Consider the following 23,253-nt stretch of genomic DNA (forward strand, 5'->3'; position numbering starts at 1 on the left):
TCAGCATCATCGTTGCTAGGGTCACAACCCCTCTGATCTGTTGGGAGCCCATTAAACCCGGTCTTCTCTGGCCACCCTAAGATCCCTTTTGGCTGTTTTTAAGGGCAAGCAAATAGATTACCAAAGTTCAAAGATCAGTGCTTGCACATTGTAGGAATTCAATAAATACTTGTTGAATGGGGACTGAACCAAACGTCTTCAGCTCTTCAACTAGCAAGGCAAAGTGCCAATGAGCATGGGATAGGTACCCATTAGCCTAAATATTCTAATGGTTGCCTAGCTAGTCTCCTCCTTTTCCAGTCTTCCCTTACCAATCCCTTCAACATTTTGGACAATGTGACTAGATTGATTTTAAAACACTACTTTGATAACATCACTTTTATGGTCAAAAATGTTTATTGTCTGTCGGACCTGGTCCAAACTCCTGGTCCCTTCAAGGCATTCTACAATTGTGTTCCTTTTTACTTATTCAAAGTTATCTCCCCTTAGTTCCCAACACCAAGTTCATGCTTCTTGTCACATCTTAGCTCCTCCTGCCTGGAATGTCCTCATCCCTACTCTAAGCCTATATGAATTCTAACCATTCTTTGTGGTCCAACTCCAAAGCCTTCCCAAGCTGCTTTAGCTCACATCCCATACCTCCATTTGTCATGGCATTTATCATTTCCACCACTTATTTTGGCACTCAATTATCTGCTTTCTAGTATCTGTTATTGGCTTCATTGTATAGTTATAGGTCTTGTCTTTTCAACAAGACTATAAGTTCTTTGAGGGAAAGGGCCCTGTCCTTCACTTCTTTTGTATCTTTCACAGCAATTGGTACCATGCAGAGTCCATGCCATGTCCTTAACAAATGTCTGTTTAATTGAACTGATAGAATGCAGATAGACCAGGACCATCATAGGGACATTATGATGCCTACTGTGGGAAACAATGTCCCTCCCTGGCTGTGAACCTCATACCACCACCACTTGCAGCCTTGCCTGCCTACCCAAGACTAGATTTGAATCAACATGATCAATATGAGTCTGGAATAATTAGAGGGATCCTCAGATACCAGGACCTTGAATCTGCCCTAGGCTGACCACTCCAATTTCCAAGATGGTTGTAGATATTCCCTGGGATCTCAGGAATCCTCAGATGGAGAATATTCACTACTTCTTTTGTCTTATTTTAGAATAACACCCTTTGGGCAAGACCAGAACTGGATTAGCTTCTAAAGCCTGGGGTTATAGTAACATTTATTCGGTAAGCATCATCCACACTGGGCTTTTAGTTTCATGTGACTAGAGATGGAACTGAGTAACCCCTGTGAAAGACCATTCTCTGAAGTGTTAGAGTTCTATTTGGCTACAGGTCAGCTTGTTAGGGGTGTGTGTGACTTGGAAGAGAATTGTAATGAGATGGGGCAGAATGAATGATTCAGGGCAGTGTGTAACTTTCTTTCCCATTAGTTCTCCAACCAGACCACCTCCTCTATGCTTATTTGGAGTAGCTATGGATGGACCATGCAGCAAGGTGGGTTAAAAATAATGATGTGAGTGTGATGGTTAGTTTCATCAGTGGACATGTGGTGCAGGGTAAATGAATTGCCCTGGAAATGGGGAAGTCATGGCAAAGGGAAAGGTGGAAGGGGGAAGGGGTGGAGTCTTACCTCATAGACCTGGAAAAAAATAGGGGTTTGAGGTCAGCATTTGAGAGGGAAAAAAAGCAATACTTAATCACTCATTTCATCCAGCTGGGGTCTTCCCTGAGCTGGAGGGCATATGGGTTGTTGGGGGTGGGAAGTTCTAAGCCCTGAATCAGGCTTGCCGAAGGGTTGGGAGGGATGTGATATTTCCAGTGGGGAGGGGTGTTCCTCTCTTTGCCACAAAGCATTAAGAGGAGCCAAGATTGCTCTAAAAGCTCCCTGGGGAGTTTGTGAAAGACCTTCCAGAGGCTAATCAGACCTGTCCAAAAAGATGAATGCAGAGGTGTTCTTTAGGCTAAAAGTTCTAGAAAATCTTCCTCTGGTCTGGAATGGGGAGAGGAGGGGAGCCATCTGTAAAAACTCTCTTCCTCAAAGCATTCTAGAAATGTTCCTCCAGAAGCAAGCTACAGAAGTCTACAGAAAATGAGCAATTGTCCCCCTCCTCTATAGACCCCTCTCCCACCATAGTTCTGATGGGGATGGGGGTTGATCTAAGGTCTTCTTCTGGATATTTCCTCAGCCTTCCTCCACCTGAGCCTCATGAGGCTCGGAGAGTCCCAGAGGGACAAGGGTGGGGGTGGAGGTGTTCAGATAGTTTAGGGAAAAGGAGAAGTTAGTTGACCTTGCTCTTAGGTCTGGGCAAGAATGGGTGATGGGACAAGTACTCAGCCTGGAGAGAGTGCTGCCCCAGTGAAGTTTGAACAGGGTCCTGTATGGTCCCCTCGTCCCCCTCCCTCACTTACCCAACTCTTTTTTTTTTTCTTCTTTGCATCAGCATCCTTGCTGCTACCTATGCTGGAGTGGCTGGTGATGCTGTTGAGGCTAGAAATACTGTCTGAAGAGTTCTGTCTCTTGATCCGAAGCTCTGCAAGTCCAGGGAGAATGTGAAGACAGAGAAAACTTAGAGACAAAGCCCACCTTCAGAAGGACCCAACGATGATCATATCTCAGAGAAAAAAAGATAGCCATTCTTTGACTCTCTAATGATCAGAGATGGAGCTCTGGCCTTTCTACCTGACTTTGTAGGTCATAGGGAAAATAAATAAGATGAGTTTTTGAAGCCGGTAACACTTCGTGTGTTTTCATATATCCTACAGGGTGTGGCAAAAGTTTCAAAAGAGAATTCCATTGAAGTCACTCTTAATTAAAAGGCAAAAATAATATGTTTGCCAAACAAACTTTCCAGGAACATTGCCCTGGGCATTATAAACTTTGTGGACGTTGATGGAGAAAAAGGTTGCAAAAAAATTGAAAAAATGAAAAAATAAAATCCATGAGGGCAAGACCTGGATCTTTGGCAAAAAACACCCAGTCTAGGGCAGACTCTCATTCAAAATCATTTGATGATGACAATGATAACTTTATGTAACAGACATGAAATGAGGAATACCATATTTGTTTGCATGTTGTCTTCCCAATTAGATTGTAAGGTCCTTGAAGCCAGGGACTGTTTTGCCTCTTTTTATATTTCTATCACATAGCACTGTGTGCCTGGCACATAGTAGGTGCTTAATAAAATGTTTACTGATTGACTGAATAAATCATCCTGTGATGTTGGCAGATCCTTTAGTTTCTCTAGGCTTTAGTTTACTTATCAGTAAAAACGGTGGCATTAGTACTTGCCCCTAACACAGGGTTGTGAGGTTTAAATAATTTAACATATATGAAATCCCTTTACATTAAGTTAGAAAGCACTATACAAAAGGCAAGGTATCATTTTTATAGCCCTCTGATAGATGTTTCAGTTCTTGAACTGGAGGGGGTGCAATGGGGTGGGTGGATGGGAGAGATCCTTAGCTCAAGGTCAAATTAGCAGGGATCTGTTAACTCTACAAATTCTCTCACTCAAGATGGCAAGCCCTCTTACACTTTTACTACTGATTATCAGATTATAAATCACCAAGACAGCAGGCTAACCTAGCAGTCTCAGTTTACCTTTCACTTATGGTTACTACACCATATTGGAGAGTGACTAGGAGGAAAGTAGGGACAGCCTCCCTTGGCAGTTTTGGATAGGGCCTGGCAGCTGGTTGGAGCATTCCCCCTCTCTTTGTACCCCCTCTATCTGTTTCCCAGAACCTCACCCTTGGGTGTGACATCTGTGCCATTAAGAGCTCCTTGGATGACAGCCTGAGCCTCAGAGTTCTTTTTCTTCAGGAAATCTATGGTCTCTCGCAAATCCAGCAGTTCTGTGTCCTAGGGAAAAATCAGGGTGGCATCATTATTTAGAGGTCTGGAGAATCCTATCTTGTTGGTTGAGGTGAGAAGTGGGCAGTCATCATATTTGCTTGATGGTGCTGGGCAGAAAATCCAGCAAAGTTCTCAGAGAGATAGTAGCATCCCTAATAGAAAGTTCCAGCACCTGAAGGAGATGGGAAAAAAGGTCAGCCTTTGCAGAGTGGTCTTAATCTGTCTCTGCCTTGTTCCACCATCAGGTTTTTCAAACTGGCTCCTTCCATTTCCCAACTTTCTCACCTTCTCCTCTGCTGTCTCAGCTAGGTGCCGAAGACGGGATGTCATGTTCACCAGGCTTTGTTCAAAGGCAGCCACCAGGTTAGCCTAAAACAAAGACATGTTTCTAAATGGCTTAAGATTTGGGAGTAGAGGTGGAGTAGGGGAGAATGCCATAAAACTAGCTCTGGGACTCTTCAATATCAACAAATGCCTTTAAAAATTCATCCTCACCAAATACATTTTCCTAATGTATTTGTGGACCCCTTAAACTAGGCTCTAGGGAAAGGATTCTTAATCTTTTTTTGTTTACACGGACCCGTTTGTCAGTCTAGTGAAGCCTATGGAACCCTTCTCAGAATATTATTAAATGCATGAAATTAAATACATGCGATTGTAGAGGAAACCAAAGGTTAGTGAAAATGATGTAATGTTTTTTCTTCTCCAAGTTTATGGAGCTTCTATCTATGCGTTCCTGTTTAGAACCCCAGATTTCTAGGCGTTTGATGTAATAATATGTATACTCCATCTCTGCTCTCCTGAGAAGGATCTTTCTCATGCTTCCTTGATTCTTGCTTACCCCCAATTTTTGGGTCTTTCACTTAGGGAAATAAGGGTCAAGGCCTCTTCTCCCAAGGTTTGGGAGAGAGATTGCCATTAGGAATCTGATCTAAGGGACATTACATAGTTTGACCACTAGGTGTCGGGTGTATTCTGTGAAGAGGGCTTGGAGAAGGTTTTGGATGAGCCAAGTAGCCCTGAGTAACGCTGATCCCTACATGGCCTGGCCGTAAGCCTGTGCCCTGGCTGGCTGGCAGAAGGATTCGTGGATGTGGGTGGGGACATGACACTGAGGGACAGGACCAGGGAGAAATGAGGGCAGGAGAAAGAATGAAGAATGTAGGATGGCAGACCAAACTGGGGACTTTAGGCAAGTAATAGTGAACTACCTCTAGAGGGAAATCCTCAAGATCAGACACTATGTCAGGTGACTTATAGCCAATGGCCCAAGCCCTCAATCTAGCCTTTGCCCATTCTCCTGCCCCCTAGCACCTACCCTCTTCTCATTTGTGCCTAAATACCGACAGATCTTCCTGTCTCCAATCCGGTTCCTTTCCCATTATCATTATAAATTTGCCACCGGGACTAGGATTCCCAAGTGGAGAGATGTCTTCTGTGACTCTGAGTTGTCTGTTTTCTTCCACCACCTGGAAAACTGCCATCATCCTGACCTCATCACCTGCTGTTCCCTTTTTCTTCTTTTAATGTGTCCTCTGACTCTCCTTTGTAAACAGACCACCTGTCTGCTTCCTCAGAGGATTTCCTGCCCATTACAGACAATTGCCTTTCTTTCTGCCTCCTTCATTATCCCAGTCTCTTTCTGGGTAAAGGACCTCTCTTCATCTCAGCAGGGCTTCTCTCCCAACTGCTTTCCTGTCTCTTTGGCTTCTAGGATCTTCCTACCCCCACAACCAAAGTTGTAAAATGACCTCAGAGTTGAGTAGCCATGCTGAGTGGACTGTGCTGGCATCTGACAAGGGTGTAGTAGTTTAGATTGCCTCTCTGTTTCTAGAGTATGCTCAAAGTTTCAGCAACCTAGGAGTTGTGTGGAAAATGACAAAGCCAGGGTGAGAGCCCAGGGACGCAAAGGAAGCAATAAAAGAAAACCTGACGAAGGCCCTGGAGTCATTTCTGCAGCTAGGGAGAAAGCTTCACACTTCTACAAGATCTTCCTCTTAGAGGCAGAACATGCAACTTTGGGGTATGAGGGTTTGTTCTCTTAGGCAAAGGGAACTTCCTGTTCTAAGAGAATTCTTCTCCAAATTCCTTTTCTTGGCCCTGTCCCAGTCCTGAGAACACGATGGTTTGCAGACTGTAGTGCAAATTAATCAGAAATAATAATGTTTATTGCCTTGCTGGCGCCTGCCTCTGCCTGCCTCTCTGCCTCTCTCTCTCTCTTTCTCTCTCTCTCTCTCTCTCTCTTCCTAGACAAGAATTTCCCAGGGTCTGTGGGATATGACCCAGGCCCCAACCCTGATGGGTAAGACTTGGCGGGGAATGGGGATGAAGAGGTGAACCATGGCCAGCTATGTTTCAATTCTGATGGTTCCTCAAGGTTGGGAAAGAGTGCATGAGGTGAACATTCAACATAGCTGGTGTCACTTTTAAAAAATACCACCTGATTGGGGTTTAGGGAAAAGAGTATCATCTGTATGGTGTGGTCCCCTCTGATTTTACTGGGGACATGGACAAGCTTAGTTTTGAGTGTGGGAGTTGTTGTTCTTGGTTCAAATATGGCTTCCCAGGCCCAGCAGCTGGGTCTCCCAGAGGGGAAGGAGAGAGAGAAACCGGAGCCACTGCGGAAATTGCAGACACGGTTACTTTTGTTTGAACACTTGGATGGTTCTTGCAGATCGGCTCAGCTGTTGTTTACAATTTTTGGGGAAAATAGCTGTCCCACCCTCCCCATTCACAGTAGGGCTGTTATGTTTTGTTTACTCTTTTGGAGGAAGGGCAGCGAGGAGATACTCCCACAGCCTTGTTGGATGGGGTGGCTTCTTCCCATTATACAGAAAAAGAAGTCAAGGCCTGTAGAAAGGAAATGACTCATCCTAAACCTATCAGTGAGGGCAGGTAGACAGTAGAAACCAGGAGTTCTGGCTTCCCATCCTGAAGCTCGCATCATTCTGGCTAGTTGTTTGTGGAGACTAACAGGAAATGGCAATTCTACATGAAGGAGTTGGGTTTCTGTGTGGTGATGTGGTCAGCAAAGAGAATATTGATGACCCAGATCTGGGCTGCCTCCTTCTGCCAGGATAAAAACATCACATGCCCTAGAGCAGTGGGAGTGACCCATTTCAAGGGTCTTATAAACTCTTTCTCAGGACCATGATAACCCAAGGTAAATGGCATGATTACTTCAATCTTGGCACAGATTTTATGATAAATCTCACTCCCCCTCCCCCTTTTAGGATCTCAAAGCTGTTTGCAAGCATGATTTTATCTAACCTTATAAGATATATACTAGGTAAGACAAAATGGGAGAAAGCACAAGAATGGGTCTTCCCATTTTATAGATGGGAATACTGAGGCTTAATGAGGTCACAGGGATTGACCCAAGAAGTCAGATTAGAGCACTGAGGGCAGCCCAGGTCACTGACACTGTACCACCTCCTCTCCTTCCCAGCTAAGGGTAACGTGATAAACATTGTTTGCCTCTCTTCTTCCCCCTCCAACAAAACACTTACATTTGCAGACAGCTGAGATGTCAGTGTGGCCACTTTCTCCTGTGATGATTCCAGCTCCCTTCGCAGTTTCCGGATTTGCTATAAGAAAGTGGGGAAACACAAAGCATGGGTGGGTGGGGGAAAGTGAAAGGTCTGGTAGGGAAGCGGGGTGTGGTGGTGTTAAGAAGCAGAGAAAGTGGCTTTGGACCCTACCTCAGATTGCATCCTCTCCTCAGCCTGAAGAAGGGAGCACAGAAGTGGAGAGAGGGAGAGAAAGAAAGGAAGCAGTTACAATGGAGGCGGCAGGGTCATCAGTGGCAGGGTAGACTTGAAGCATGACAGAGGTGGGGAGGAACTGTTAATGCCCCTGCCTTTCCCAAACCCCCCAACTAGACTGAAACCAGGTCTGATTTCCCGAGAGGCCACGCTACTCTTATTTCATCAGTCTGCAGAAGGGCTGAGAAAATGGCACTGGCTCACTTGGAGGAAGGCGCGGGGTGGGAAGAAGGCCAGATTCAGAACCTACATTCTGAGCTCGTCCCTGTTGCTTACTACATTGCAGATGCTTAAACCTTCTAAGGCCTCAGTTTCCTCAATTGTAAATCGAGGATTGCCAACAAAGCTACTTTGTATTACTAAATCTTTGTGTAATGACTGGCACAAAGCATTGAATAAATGCTTTTTTATTAATGATTTATAATATGGCATTCTTTTCCTTCTGTCCCCTACGTCCTAAGCACAGGCCCTCTCCCATCTGTCTTATCTGGTCAGTAGAAAACTCTCTACCTTGTTGGTCTCTCAGGAAGGAAGAGGATTTCAGGGAAGAACTCAGAATCTCGAAAGTCCTGAATTCCCTGTGCTCAGTGCACAGGCAACATGCCATGAATGTTATTGACTACTGAACCTAGGAGTCCTGGAAGGCCATTCTACCTCATTCTTTTCTTTTTATCACAATATAGGCTAGACCCTCTAAGAGATTCTCCCTCTTTTACAGAAGGGGAAACTGAGACACCAAGGGTGCCCAGGGTGGCAGAAACAAGAAAAGGATCCATGAATTCTGATCCATGATTGATTGCTATGAGTCTTAAGCCTTCTTCCCCATCCAGAAACCCATGTGGCAAGATACACGAAGAGAAAGCACTTCTCTCCTCCTCCTCTGTCACCTCTAAATTAGGGGCTTCTGGGAAGGGACAGAATAGAATGCAGGGTTGGGGGATGCAGAAGGACAACTCAACGCTCTTACTGAAGAGTAGGTCGAGGAGGCACTGGAAGCCAATGACAGCACAGAGCCATGAACTGAAAGAGAAACAGAATGCAAAGAATTAATGGGTGCTTCCAGGGGAAAGGAGCTTGGACTCTGGATGGCGGCGAGTCAACAGAGAGGGAGCAGGGCAGGGGACACGACTGGAATCACAACTGTTCAAAAGCTGGTCCCTGATCTCTGCTGAGGAGACAAGGTCCTGTGAAGAGACAACCTCTCTTTCCAAAATCCACCCTTGTTCAGCCAGGTCCAAGAGGCACTTGGCTGCAAGGGAGAGAGGGAGAGGAGGATTTCATGGGAAGGCACGAGTCTTCCCTATCTGAAAAGCTGTGGAGCTGCAGAGAAGGGTGAGTTTCTTATCAGAGCTGGTCAGAGGCAATCCTGTAGTCTGGTCTGTCCCCTCTCCCCCACTTCTGAGGGGCTTCCATAGAATCCTGGGGATTAGCCAGATGAAAGAATCTTGTGGAGAACATTCACTCTGATCCATACAGGGGAAAGAAAAAGCTCCTATTGCAAGAACCAAAGGAAAATCTCTAAGGAATATCTCTTGGAATGGAAATCCTAGAAAGGAATAATAAAGGGAGAGCCAGATCCCCCAGGAATTCTTTTGACCTTTCAGGCTCTGACACTCACAAATAAGACCATACACCCCTCTCGAAATCTAAGCCCAGCAGCATTAGTGTGAGAGGGACAAATTGGTGTCTCATTCTAGCTAAGGTAAGCTCCTGCCATGTTACTTTATAGTTGGTCTGTTTTCTGGGAGATCATTGGAAAAGGCCTTGTGTTGGTCCCACTTATCTCTTCCATGCTTCATTTCCCTCCCCCTTCCCCAATGGCTGATGCTCAGTCCCAATGTCCAGTGCTTAGAAATGATGTCCTGAGGTCTCTGGGGCCACCAGGGCTTTTCAAGGGGAGAGATCTAAATGGCCCCAACTTGATGTCTTTGGGATTGTGTATTTGGTGGTGGTGGTGGTGGAGGAGGACAGGAGGAAGAGGAGGAGAAGGAGGAGAAAATAGTCGGGGTGGAGGTGGTGGTGGAAGTGGTGGGTGAGAGAAATTCCCAGCTGGGCTGGAATGAGCGTGAACCGCGATGCATGAAGTCTCACCGTCGTCCGTGGGGTCTCGGAAGGATCCTGACCGAATCATCCCCTTGGGTCTCTCGGCCAGGGACAGGGTGCTTCCCATTTGGGAGGTGCTGTATAGCTCGAAGGCCGCCTCGTGGGTGGGGATGCTGTTGGAGCGGGTGATTCTTGGCGTAGTGGCTGCAGTGGGACTCACTGGAAGGATAGAGGGAAGGGAGGGGGAGGGCAGGGAGAAGAGGCAGGGTCATGAGCACTCCAATCCCTTGGGGGAAGGAGCAGCAGGTGTGTGGGAGACATCTGGCAAGAAGGGCCTGGGACAAGGGGAGGGAGAGGGCAAATGGGCCAGTGGGAATGTGCGTGCAGTTGGGAGTTTGGGACCGTGAGGCTGGGTCTCAGTGGAATAGGACTGCAATCTGGAGAGAAGGAGCAAAGATGGTTGCTGATTCTAAGGACCCCCACCCTGGCCCCTTTCACTCTTTTAGAGAAAGCCAGGCTAGGGAATCTGGCAGCTGTTATAGGAGTACCCCCTAGCAACATGGATTAATCCATGAAAATGGGAGTGGTGCCATTACTTTGATAGCTGGAAACATAACTAACAGCCTGGGAGGATCTAAGACCCCACTACCAGAAGTACAAAGACCAAGAAAGGGATTTGAATTACAGGGAAGGCTAGAGAAGGTGCGTGGAGCTGTGGGATGCAAGGGTTTAGTATTATCAAAGGGAGCAAAGTCTCCTCCTCAAATTGGGAACATTGTGGAATTGTGTTTCTCTACTACTGGGGTCAGCATCAGGGTTGCAAGAAATATGACCCTCCCTACCCAGAGTTCCCCTGGCCTGCAAGTAGATGATCAATCAGATTGGGTCAGTAGATTAAACGTATTGGTCAAAGCCTAATTCATATCTGGTGTGCAATCAGGCTCTGTCTAGAGTCATGATGATTGGAGAAATCCATCCCTCTATCCTCAACTTCTCATTCTCTCTTAGCCAAGTCTTATCAATTCCACAACATCTCTCACATCTTCCCTTCTCCCCACCCTAATCATTTCTCCCCCAGTCCAAGCAATAGTTTCCTAAGCATATTCCTTACCTCAGACCTCTCCCCTCTTCAATCCACTTTCCATATAGCTGCCAAAAGCGATTTTCCTAAAGCACACATCTGACTAAGTCCTCTACTCAATAGACCCCAATTACCTCTAGGTCAAATACAAACTTCTTTATTTGGCATTTAAAACTCTTCACAACCTGGCTCTAGTGTATCTTTTCAGCCTTATTGTTACACCAATCCCTTTCACACACGCTCTATAGTCCAATCAGACTGGCCTTCCTATTGTTCCTCACCCATGACACTACCTCCCATCTCTATGTCTTTGCAAAGGCTGTCTCCCATGTCTGGAAGGCCCTCACTCCTCCCTTCTGCCTTTCAGAATCCCTAGTTTCCTTCAAACACTCTGCTCAAGCTCCATCTTCTCCATGAGGTCTTTCCTGATGCCTCCCATGGCTTGCACCTTGCCCTTCCCCCCATGATATTGGATTTATTATCTATATATGCATCCATTGTCTCCCCAGATCCAACGTCACCTGGAGAAGAGGAACTGTTTCATTTTTGTCTTTGTATTTGGTACATTGCTTGGTATATAATATAATAGGTGCTTGCTAAATGATTGATGTCTAATTGAAAGATCTCTTCAGATGAAGGTTTTTCACCCTTCTTCTCTCATTCTTTGCAACCCTTTCCCCCTGGTCCTGTTTAACATGAGTACCTAAGCTTGAACTATAAATCTATTTCCTCTTGTGTGGTCCTCTGTGGTGATATGGAACAGCCGGGCCCTATCCTTTGCATAATAACCCTTATTGATCTGAAGATTGATACTTAACCACTTTCCCCTCTCAGCATTCCAGTCTTTTTTTGTGCTGCACTGTGCTGACCTCCAATTTCACACAGTTTCACTAGTGGTAGATTCTTAGTGCCACGGGGAAGTGCCATGTTACAGAGGGGAGGTGCCATGTTACAGAGCCTCGAACCCTTCGCTTGCACCTTGACTTCCTCACCAGTGGAACAGGTAATGGTTTCCAGAGAGACACCACATACAGCCCTGACAGTCTGGCCCCATGTCCTATCACACTGACAGTCTTGTTGAGCCCGGTCTTGTGGTGGTGCCCAGCTGTTTTTCCTTCCCTTCTTCCCCTACAGAAAACAAAGTCCTATCCTGGCTTCCCCTCCTCAGGGCTCTAAGGCAAGAAAAGATTGGGTGGGACTAAGGGCAGAACAAGTTCCAGGCAGCACAATGCCTGAGGGTAGGGTGGCCTTCATCCAGAGGCAGCAGCTGGTAAGGCAGGAGGAACTGGGTGTGGTGTTTTTTTGGTGCTAGGGGGCAGATCCTATCCTTTAAACTCAAAACCTTTTCTTCACTCTGCCTTCCTTTCTCCTTACCTTCATGAGGACTTCACTGCCCTACTTCTGGCCAGGCTTGGTAGGACAAAGAGATTGGGGCACTTGTTTCTTGGTTGTGATGCCGGCAGGGACAAAGGAGAAAACTCTCTTTTGTTGCTTAGTACCCCCAGCATGGTGCAGATTCCAGCACTCTCACTGTATTTGTTTTTGTCACTCAGTGCCCCCAGCATGATGGTGGTCCCAGGCAAGACTCAGAATACCAAGAGTCAATCGGGCTGCTTTCTAATTTAGGAGTCAAAAGCAATTTGCCAATATCCATTGGTTTGTGTTTGGGATAGAGAAACAGAAGTACCATAAGACACCTACTACTGTCATCCCTAATGCATAATTCAGTGAAATGAATCAGAGGTGGAAAACCAAGAGGCCAGCTTTCCTGACCTAAAGGATGGCCCCTTTCTTCTATGCAACAGTAAATTGACCAAGAAAGAAAGAAAGAAAGCAAGCAAAGCAAAGCAAAGCACTGACCTATGTTGGTGAGCTGGCCCTTTCCACTCAAAGACATGGAGAGGGCAGGTGGTGAAGGCAGATCTGATTGGTCATCTGACTCTGGCAGCCCCCCAATGGTATGGGAATGCCGCCGCTCCTTGGTCTCCTCCTGGGACTGCAGTTGGTACCTGTAGGAAGCAGCCAGGGTGTAACTGGTGCCAGGGCTTTGGATGAGACCGGGAGATGGGAGGTCTGAGCTGATTTGGCTTGGGACAGTGAGTACAAGGGTGATCACGGATCAAAGATTTAGAGCCAGAAAGGCACTCAGAGGCCATCTAGTTCCAACCCTCTTGTGCTATAGATGAGTTGGTTGGTATCTGGGGTAAGATTTAAATCTTGACCTTCCTGACTCCAAGTCTAGTTCTCCATCCCCTACAGCAGGGCATAGATGTAGACCCAGAATCTCCATCGGGCTGCACCAACAACTAGTATTTATATGATACTTAAGGTTTGTTAGGTGCTTTCCAAGTGGTAACTCATTTGATCTCACAACAACCCTGCGAGGGAGGTGCTCCTATTATCCCTATTTTACAGATGAGGAAGCTAAGAGATTATTCATTCACTCAACCAGCAAGTACCAGGCCAAGGACTTGAACTCGTCTTATGATTCTAAGACCTATTCACTATATATCACACTGTAGCCACATGGCTGCGTGTGGAAAGTACCGTTTGATTAGTGATCATAGAAACAGTATCGCTCATTTCTAAGTAGCCAGGAACACTTCGCTAGGGGCCACATATTAGGTTCTGCAGCTAAATGGCACAGTAGATAGAATGTTGGGCCTGGAGTCAGGAAGACCTGAGTTTAGGTCTAGCTTTAGAAACTTACTTGCTGTGTTACCTCAGGCAAGCCACTTTACCTGTTTGCCTCAGTTTTCTCAACTGCAAAGTGGAGACAATAAAAGCACCTACTTCCTAGTGTGGTTGTGAGGATCAAATGATTTATTTGCAAAATACATGGTGCCTAGTATAGATGGGGAACCTGCCACGCCTCAAGGTCACATGTGGCCCTCTAGGTCCTCAAGTGCAGCCTTTTGACTGAATCTAAGTTTTACAGAACAAATCTCTTCAATAAAAAGATTTGTTCTGTGAAGTCTGGATTCAGTCAAAGGGCCACATTTGAGGACCTAGAGGGCCACATGTGGCCTGGAGGCGCCGCAGGTTCCCCACCACTGGCCTTGTACATAGCAGGCACTTAACATCTATCTTCTCTCTTCCTTCCATTTTCCTTTCTTCCCTTTCTCTCTCTCCCTTTTTCCTTCCCTGCCTCCCTCCCTTCCTTCTTTCCTCGTTCCCTCTCTCTCCCTCCTTTACTTTCTCCTTCCCTTCCTTCTTTGTTTCCTCATAACAACCAATGAGGTTGGTTAGTAGAAGTGTTATTATTCCCATTTTGTGGTACAGGAAACTGAGGCTCATTTTTCTCATTTCTAGGTCCAGTATCTTTCCCCCTAAACCATGCTGCCTCAGACCAGATAACTCTGGCTATAACCACTGGCTCACCAGAAGGCCCACCATGGATTTGGCCAAGTACGATGCCCTTTTGAGGCCATCTGAATTTACCAGACAGTTGAACATTTTCCTGAGGTATGGGGTGAAAGAGATACAATTCATCCAGAGAAAAATCTGATGGTCTGGATGAAAGGGGCATGTTTATTGTCTCAATTCGGCTTAATCAACGCTTATTAGTCACCTACTATGTGCAAATCACTGTTTCTCCTGCAGAAACATGTTTTTCCTCTTACCAAGAAGGAATAACTCATATAGAGCTGACTCATAAATCATGTAGGCCAGGCGGGTCACTAAACTAGCAAATGGGGGTGGGTGAATCGAAGGAACTGTCAGGAAAGAAGGAAAAGGGGCTAAAGAAGAAGAAAGGAAAAATATGTATCTTGGGTTACCTGAGTCCCTTCTTGGGAAGTGTGTTCCGATCTCGCTGATTACTATAGGAATGAAAGAGGAGAAAGTCAACTGTATTCAAATCAGTTCCACTTCATGCAACAAACATTCATTTAGCACTTACTATGTGCATAACACTAGGCTAGATGCTCAGGGAGACTCAAATATAAGATGCTGCAATCTAAGAGGGAGAAGACATGTGCATGGATGATATATGACTAGAAAGGATGCAAAGTGTTACTTGTGTTAACTCAGAAGATAGCATCTGTGACTACTGGACTGAAAGATTCACTGGAGGTAATTTGGCAAGGCTCTGGAGGCTTGCTTATAGAGCATCCAGCTTTGATAGAACAAGGAACTACTTTATTTCCATAAACAGAAAGAGAAGAGAAAAGGCCCCAGAGAATGCCATGGATGATTTCCCAGAAGCTCTTTTTTACTCTTGGGAAGGCTAAACACTTTACCAGGATTAGGAAGCAAGGCTCAGGTTAGGAGAACTTCTTTGGAAACTAGGACAATAAAGAGAGTGGGGGATGGGTAGGTGGGTAAGGGGTAGGTAGGGGATAGTGACAGGGAGAAGGATCAGTCAGCTATATCAATTTGGCAGGTAGGAGAAAGGGGCTAGGGCCAGGAAGACAGTTCCCCTTGCCATTTTCTTACCTTTCCAATTGCCCAGCTCTTGGGCTCCCACTCCAGGTCAGCTCCCCTGCTTCTTCCTCTGAGGGTGCAGCAGGGGGTACAGGTGTGGTGGGGGCAGGGGTACTACTGGGGAAGGCACTGGGCAGGCTCATTGGCATCTGGAGCGACTCCATACTCCTGTGCAAGCCAGAGAGCTTGGGGTACATGCGGGGTTCCTTGGGGACATTGAAGCCACTCATAAGCTCCAGGCCCTGAGAGAAGCTGGCTGAGTTAATATTGAGGATGGGTGCTGGGCTGGGAGTGAAGCAAGTGGGAAGGGGACCACCCGCTGCTGAGCCTGTGGGATGCAGATCTGGGATCTTGGGGGCGTGGACTTCACTGGAGGATGGTAGGTCCAGACTGTTGGAATTGACCTTGTCCAAGTTGGCCAAAGAGGGAGGTTTAACAAAACTCTTGGATGTGGCCCTGAGGGAAATTGAGTTAAGAAAAATAATTTAGTAAAGGTCCTTTCCCTTTGGGCAGACCCTATACTGAGTGCTGCTGTGAAATACTGGAAGGAGACCTAGACCCTGATAGTTAAAGGAAAAAAAACAGCATATTCACAGAGGAAGAAATAAACTCTTTTATAAAGAAACCTGGACATTAATATAGCACAAGTCATGTATTATGGGGAACAGAGTGCTGTAAGAAAATGCTGAACTTAATACCAGGATAACTGGGTTTGATTCCTGGCTTTAACCCTAGACAAGTCACTTAATCTCTCCATGCCTCTACTTTCTCATCTGTAAATAGGGTTAATGATATTTGACTAAATTATAAAGAACAAGCTTGGTCCCAAAGATGAGAGATGAGAAGATAATTTCCCCTGTTCCTTTTCAGAGGCTGGGGTCCATGGGTATGGAGGACTGAATTTAACATTAGCTGGTTTTTTTTAATCTCTTGATTGGTTTTTAATGATTTACTCCCTTTCTTTTTTTCTTTCTTTTAAAACCAACCAGACAACCAATTAATTTCTTCATTGTGAAAGGATGGTTCTCTGGGGGAGGGTGGGGTAGAAATTGAGGAGAAAATCAAAGTAATAAAAAAATAAAATAAAAAAACAAAAAAAATAAAAATCAAATTATTTAAAAATAAAAATAATAACACTTGAGCTAACTCTCATAGAGTTGTTGTGAGAAAAGAGCTTTGTAAAAGACCTTTAGGTACATCTATGCAAATGTGCTATCACAGGGCTAAAAGGAGGAGAGCCGAGGAATGCCAGTACCTGAGTGGGGTTGGCGGCAGCTCTGCCATCTTGGTGGCTGGTGGCTGGCTTCCTTGATTCTTAGGGGTGCTCTCTGGTGAGCCGATACTCTTCAAAGAAACATTGTCTGGGTCCAAGGCCACTGCCTTGGCCTTGGCTTTCTCCTTTTCCCTGTCTGTTTGGTTGACAGGGGCTGGAGTAGTCCGACCCCCAGCAACCTTGGAAGGCTCCTTCAGCCTTGAAGTTGACAGGCTGCCTTGCTTGGTGCTAAGGAGACTAGGATCGATGCTGCTGCTCACAGGACGGGGTCCGCCCCTGCCAGTAACACTCATGGAGCTGGACTTGGCTGGTCGAGGCAGACTTCTATACTGGATGTTGGTGCGGGCCCCTGGAGCCATGAATCCAGGCTCCGTGCTGTTGGAGGCATCCAGGCTGGTCTTACGTCCATTCACTGGCTTGACAGGGATGCCCGATGACTTCTGGATCTTACTTAGGGTGGCGGAGCCACCTGCCTGCATGACAGTAGCCGTGCCTGTGGCTGGGGGAGGCTTCTTGTAGCCAAAGGAGCCTGAGGTGGGGGGTCGGGCAATACCTGAGGGGGGCTTCTTGGCATCTGCAAGGCGGTCCCGGCCAGCATCTGAGGAGGAGCGCTGCAGCCCCGTATTCTTCACGGAGAGTTTGCCTTTGTCCGAGGCCTTCCCTTCAGGCTTGCCTGTGAGAGAGTAGGGAGGAGGTCAGGTCTAGGGAATGAGAAACTAACTACCTTTCTTGAAACTCCTTACTGTCCCTTTGTGCAGGTCTAATGGACTGCAGTCAAATTGCTACAGATCTAGAATTTGGGGAACCCAGTCAAATTTGAACAGACATCAGATACGCTCAGGAAGCCTCAGCCAAAGGAGGAAAATTCCAGAAATCTCCTAGGAGCACCTAGGGGATTGTTCTGGAAAGACTTGAAGTGTCTAGGTACCCTGCTTTCATAGCAGGAGCATCTCTAGTGGCTAGGATGGATGGGGTTTCATACATCAGGGCCAAGAAGGGGCTAAACCCAATAAGAATTCTGGAAAAGCAAAATAAAAAAACAAAAAAACTACAAGGGGATTCTTATACGTGAAGAAAACAACTGGCAACCACTGACCTGAGGGAGATATTGATAAAGGCTAAGAGATATTCATAGGGCTGGCTGGGAACATTTACAGACAATAAAAAACTGTCTTGATTGAGCTGTTTGATTTATGATTTATCTCTTTGAAGTTCTCTAGGATAGAAAACAAGTGCCTTAGGGATAATCCTCTCCTTGTACATCAGCATCTCTAGGATTGTATGGACGTTGTCCCAGAGTCAAAGAGGAGTGAAGCAATTCTGGAAGAAACCACTGGGAAGCTTATGGAAGCATCCCATGGGTTGGTGTCAGGAGCAGAAGTAAAGAAGATTCCAAGCTGGAGTAGCCCTGTTTTGCACCGCCCCCTCCCCACCCCATTCCCCAGGCTTACCTGCTACTTTGAGGGCGCTCTGGGCTGTATGAGTGATGGGTGAGGTGACGGCCACTGGGGGAGTCTTGCCCTTCTTCAGGGAACCTGGGGTTCCCAGGCTGATGGGCTTCTTTAGCTCTCCACCCTTGGAAGTCTCATCGCAGCTCTCCGGCCGTTCTCGCCTCCACTTGGAGGTTCCAGGCTCCATCTTAAGGCTGCCACTGTCGTATTCTAGTTTCTTTGGACCCTTTTCCTCTGACTCACTGAACCAACTTAGCCCACTTTCCACCAGTGAGCGCTTTTCTGAGTCTGTGCGTAACTGGGGAGGGGAAGAGAGGTGGAGAGACTTAGGCCTTGCCTGAACTACTTGCCAGATTTACAGGTGAAGGGATGATTATAATCAATCAGCAAACATTTGTTAAGGATTTCATATTTGCCAGTTACTATACTAAGAACTAAGAATACAAAGAAAAGGCAAAAATAGCCTTTGCCCTAAAGTAGCTTATGATCTAATGGGAGAGCCAATATGCCTGATAAATACACATATATATCGGTATGGAAATATCTATGTATATATACATATATGTACAGGGTGTCCCCAAGAAGAGCTTTAAAATTATGCCAGGACTTTCAGAACATACTATCTCTATCTATTAATATACCTATAGATCTACATATCTATATCTATCTGTATGTGTGCATATGTGTATATATCACAGATTTGTTAGACTATAAGTTCATTTATGGCAAAGACCATTTTTACTTTTCCAAAAGTCCAGTATCTATTTACTGATATATCTATCAGGACCATGTGTGTGGCTTGTCCTTTGTTCTCGAAGAGGATCATGACATCAGAGAGATGCTCATTGATTGGACAACAGTTGGTCCCTGACCTGTCCAAGCACCATTTAATGGTTTTTTTTTGGGTCCTCCTGGTTCAGAGTGAATGTAAATGGTAACTGTTTCTCTTCTGGACAGCAACCTTGAGGGTCTTCCCCTCCCAGTTTGATCTATCTGGAATACCCTATGTGTACACATACATATCCATGCAGAATAAATGAAAGGTAACCAGAAGGGAGAAGATGCTAGTGCTGGAGGGTGAGAGGGTGAGGCTGAGAAAGGTCTCTTGCAGAAAATGCCCTTTGATTTGAGTACTGACTGAAGCCAGGGATTTTAGGAAGTGGAGGAGAGGAGGGAAGGCATTCCAGGCATGTGGGATGGCCAGGGCAAAGGCCAGAGGGAAGAGATAGAATGTTGTGTAGGAGGAGCAGCCAGGAGGTCAGTAAAGCTGGATTGTAGAGTGAGAGGAGGGGAGTAATGTGTAATAACACTGGAAAGACAGGACAGGGCCAGGTTATGCAAGGCTTTAACTCTGGAAGTGTCAGGGAATCAATAGTAGAAGGATGACATGTTACAAACTATGCTATGGGAAGTGGCTTTGCAACTGCATAGAAGGGTTTGGAATGAGAAGAGACAGAAGCAGGGAGATCAATGAAGAGGCCATAGGATTGGTCCCGGGGAGAGGTGATTAGCACCTGAACCAGGGTGGTGGCTGTGTGAGACGAGACAAGGGGATGAATACATGAGATAATACAAGAGATACTATGGAGATAGAAACAAGATTTTGCAACTAATTATATATAGAGAGTGAGGGGGGAGGAAGAGTCAAAGATGACAAGAAGGCTTCAAATTTGGGTAACTGGGAAGATGGTGGCTCCCCTGAAAGTGGGAGGAAACCGCTCAGAAAAGGGGTGGGTTTGGGCAGAAATCTGGTGAGTTCTGTTGTGGACATGTTTGAAATACTTGTGGAACACAAGAGTTAAATGAAGAGAGGTCTTGGCTGCCTCTTTCCCCACTCTAGTCCTCACTGTGTTTTTCACATTTTGTGTTTTTCACCCCTAAATTAATGGAACTCCTGAACTGCAGAGGTGGGGAGGAGATACAACTTCTAACTCTAGACACGTTGGATGGTTCAGGGGAAGGTTTAGTCAATGTGGTTGCCCTGACTCACTAAGGAATGTGGTTCAGGGCACAAGGAAATGGGTCAGTATGTATATGTCCTTGGAAGGCCTGGGTTGAGAAGATTGCCCACTTGGTCTCTTAGAGTCTCCTGTACTGTGGGTCAGAGTCACTCTGGCCTGCCATTTTTCAGACTCACTTACCACTACAGTTGAGTTCCTTCGAGAAGCAGTAGGCGTGGTGGGGAGGGAGTTGAGTGAGGAGCTGGCATTGAATTCTTCAGAACTAAGGTTGTCGGAGGCATCACTGAGGCCACTGCTGATGCTGCTGCTCTCATCCCAGCTGTAAGGCAAGAGAGAAAGGCCAGGAAGTTAAGACAGAAGCAGAGCACTAGAGGAATGGCTTGTTCTTAGAGGAAAGATTTACTGTAAAGCATCATCTGGAGGGAGAGAGCTACAGGGGTAGTCTAACCACCAATGACTGAGAGTAAAGTTTTGATCTGTTTATAATTCAGGGTTTTCCTGTAAAAAGCCCATTTCTCAGAGTGTAGCCAAGAATCTATACCTAGCTCTGGGTTGCTACAACTGACCACCAACTGATGTAATTTCCAGGGGAGGATTTCCAAGATGTCATTTTATAAGGTTAGTGTTCACCCAAACTGAAGTTGGCTGACTCTTCCTGGGTGCAAGGGAAGCCCCTCAATCTAATGGCTCAAATTAATCACTTCAGATACCAAGGCCCTTCTAGACATTATAGTCATTTCCTGTCGTCTTCACCCTATCATCCCCAGATCCAATCTCCCCTGCCCTCCCCAAAACCAAACCAAACTTTATACTATGCCCTGGGGACTTTGGGATTGAATAGGAGAGATTTCGCCACAACTTGTCTGGAACTTGCCAGGCTTCCCCAGTCACTCCCTAGACATTTCTGTGTGCTTCCCCCACCCCTTCCAGCTCCATTCTTACGTATGATCTTCCGCCATTAGAATGTACTCTCCTTGAAGGTGGGTAGATTCATGCTTTTTGACATTATTCTTCACACGTTGCCTAGTACATTTTAAGTACTTAAATTATCTATCTCTATTTGTATAAGGCCAGGGCCACATAATAGAAAACAAAAATTCAATGAACACTATGACAAGGTAAGATGTTTAGAGTTTTAAGTATAAGTAGTGGGCAATTATTCTCTTTCATATTTTTTTTCCTTTCTTTGTCCCCCAGTTTTCAGTAATTGGTTCCAAGATTAAACCTTTTTACTTCAGATTAACAGTTCTCCTTTCAACTGTCTTTCTTCCTTTAAGTCAACCTCTGCCTGCCTCAGTTTCTTCAACTGTAATTGGAGGTCATAATAACACACCTCCCAGGGTTGTTCTGAGGATCGAATGAGAAAATATTTGTAAAGACAATGCCTGGCACATAGTAGGTTCTTAATAAATGCTTATTCTCTCTACTACCACCCCTCATTTAGATTTTTTAATCAGCCTGATCACTATTGACAATAACTCATATTAGTACAATGCTCTAAAGTTTACCAATAGCATTCATTGCAATGAACTTGTGAAGTAGGTTGAGAAGATATTATCCCATTTTAGAGATAAGAAAACTGATAATGAGAGGTTCCCTTGTATGAGGTCACACAGCTAATAAAGTATGTTGCCTATTTGTATTTATAGGGATAGTCCCCTTCTGCTAATCCTAAGCAGAAGGACCATGTATTTAGAATGTGAACCACAGAAAACACTGCAGTCATAGAAATTAATCTCCTTATCTCTCCTCTGCAAATGGAGCTAACCTCTAACTTTCTGGGGGTAAGGAGGGGAGTGGGATAGGGGTGACAAAATAACCCATCTCCAAAACAGAAAGGTACATTATTTTTTTAAAGATACATTTTTGGAGTTATTAGAAGCTATATTTAAGTTTCATATAAATCATGCAACTTCTCTCGGTTTACCGTTCCCCCCATTTATCTTTTTTCTTCCCATTCCTCTTCATCTTTCTTCTTCCTCTCCCCTCAGTCCTCCAGATATGTTTTGCTTCTTGTTATGCTTTCCAATAGCAAATGATTGAAGCTGGACTTTCCACTGGACTCCCTCCTGACCTACTTCCCGCATTGCTTCCTTACCTCTCCCCCCTGCCCTATTTCCAGTCTTTAGTCATATTAAGAAAGGTCTTGCAGGGGTCACTTGATATCTCTAGACAGTCTTTATGCTCTGCTATCGTTCAAGGTTAAATGAATCAGACTCGTGGTATGGCTGAGAAGTTAACTGCTGGGGGCACATGAAGGCCAGAGAGAGGTAGGGGCTGAGAATGTACGGCATCATTTAACTTCTTGGCCAATTGCTTGGAATAACAGGCCTAGGCTGTCAAAGAGAGGCTGCTGTTATATATCTTATGTGTGTGTGAATCCATATATAATTATAAAGAGACCCTGCTTCATGTACTAATAATCTTATTTTATCTCCATGTATAGTGTTAAGACCATTAAACTTGGAGCCAATTCAATCCAACATTAAGTGTCTATTCATGCCAGGCTCTGGAGGAATAAAACCAAAAATGAGACAGAACTTCTCTAAGGAGTTTATTTTCCACTCAGGGGGAGACAGCATGTACACAGAATACCAACATAAAATATGTACAAAAGTAATATTGGGGAAAGGAGGAAATACCCTCAACTGGGAGGAATCAGGAAAGACCTCACATGAAAGCCCTGAAAGAAAATAGGAATTCCCAAAGGTAACGGTGAGGGCAGAGACCATTCCAGGAATAATTCAAAGGCATGGAGGTAGGAGATGAAATGTCATATATAAAAAATAGCAGGTAATAGTAGTTTGCTTGGGACATAGAGCTAGTGAAGGGAAATGATATGCAGGCTAGGTCTGGAAAGGTAGGCTTGAGTTAGATCCTGAAGGGCTCTAAACGTTAAATATCTAAATGTCCTAGGAGAACCAGGGAGCTACTGAAGTTTCTAGAGCAGGGATAAGGAGTAGCATGGTCAGATCTGGGCTTAGGAATATTACTCTGACAGCTGTGGGGAAGATGGAGTGGAGAGAGGAGAGACTGGAGTCAGAGAAGCCAATTAGGGAGCTATTGCAATAGTCCAGCCTAAAGGAGGTCCAAATTGCAACAATTCTACTTTAAAAATGATTGTCTTTTTTGGGGGGAAATTCATTTCTGGCTTAACATGTCATGTGGTCAGAAACTTCCACCTTCTGTCTAATCTAAAGAGTTCTCTTTATGTACCAATTTTATACCAATTTTCTCTTGTTCCATCCTCAGGAAAGCTGAAGGAAGGCTTCTTGAAAATCTTCCAGTATTCTCTCATTTCTAAGATGTTAATTTGTTCTAGGTCTCTCACCTCTTCTCATGTTTTTAAGTCTCTCAGTTCAGCCACCGTCTCTT

The 23,253-nt window shown here is 45.3% G+C and overlaps 1 protein-coding gene across 7 annotated transcripts in view; it reads right to left on the reverse strand.

Annotated features, from left to right (window-relative positions):
* NAV1 (neuron navigator 1) overlaps nucleotides 1-23,253 on the reverse strand; it is a 343,043-nt gene that overhangs the window by 14,420 nt on the left and 305,370 nt on the right. For 4 of the 7 annotated variants that reach the window (XM_072648217.1, XM_072648222.1, XM_072648218.1 and 1 more), the window contains 13 exons: nucleotides 20,059-20,197; nucleotides 17,918-18,215; nucleotides 16,449-17,139; nucleotides 15,206-15,649; nucleotides 14,548-14,589; nucleotides 12,629-12,777; nucleotides 9,736-9,906; nucleotides 8,612-8,664; nucleotides 7,582-7,605; nucleotides 7,390-7,467; nucleotides 4,166-4,249; nucleotides 3,775-3,886; nucleotides 2,434-2,555 (listed from right to left, as the gene is read on the reverse strand). In XM_072648217.1, coding sequence (XP_072504318.1) covers nucleotides 2,434-2,555; nucleotides 3,775-3,886; nucleotides 4,166-4,249; nucleotides 7,390-7,467; nucleotides 7,582-7,605; nucleotides 8,612-8,664; nucleotides 9,736-9,906; nucleotides 12,629-12,777; nucleotides 14,548-14,589; nucleotides 15,206-15,649; nucleotides 16,449-17,139; nucleotides 17,918-18,215; nucleotides 20,059-20,197 — 2,407 coding nt within the window. The remainder of the gene's footprint in view (nucleotides 1-2,433; nucleotides 2,556-3,774; nucleotides 3,887-4,165; nucleotides 4,250-7,389; nucleotides 7,468-7,581; nucleotides 7,606-8,611; nucleotides 8,665-9,735; nucleotides 9,907-12,628; nucleotides 12,778-14,547; nucleotides 14,590-15,205; nucleotides 15,650-16,448; nucleotides 17,140-17,917; nucleotides 18,216-20,058; nucleotides 20,198-23,253) is intronic. The other 3 variants (XM_072648220.1, XM_072648219.1, XM_072648221.1) reach the window with 3 other exon arrangements.

The sequence above is a fragment of the Notamacropus eugenii genome, chromosome 2 (assembly GCF_028372415.1).
Source record: "Notamacropus eugenii isolate mMacEug1 chromosome 2, mMacEug1.pri_v2, whole genome shotgun sequence".
Classification (NCBI taxonomy): domain Eukaryota; kingdom Metazoa; phylum Chordata; class Mammalia; order Diprotodontia; family Macropodidae; genus Notamacropus; species Notamacropus eugenii.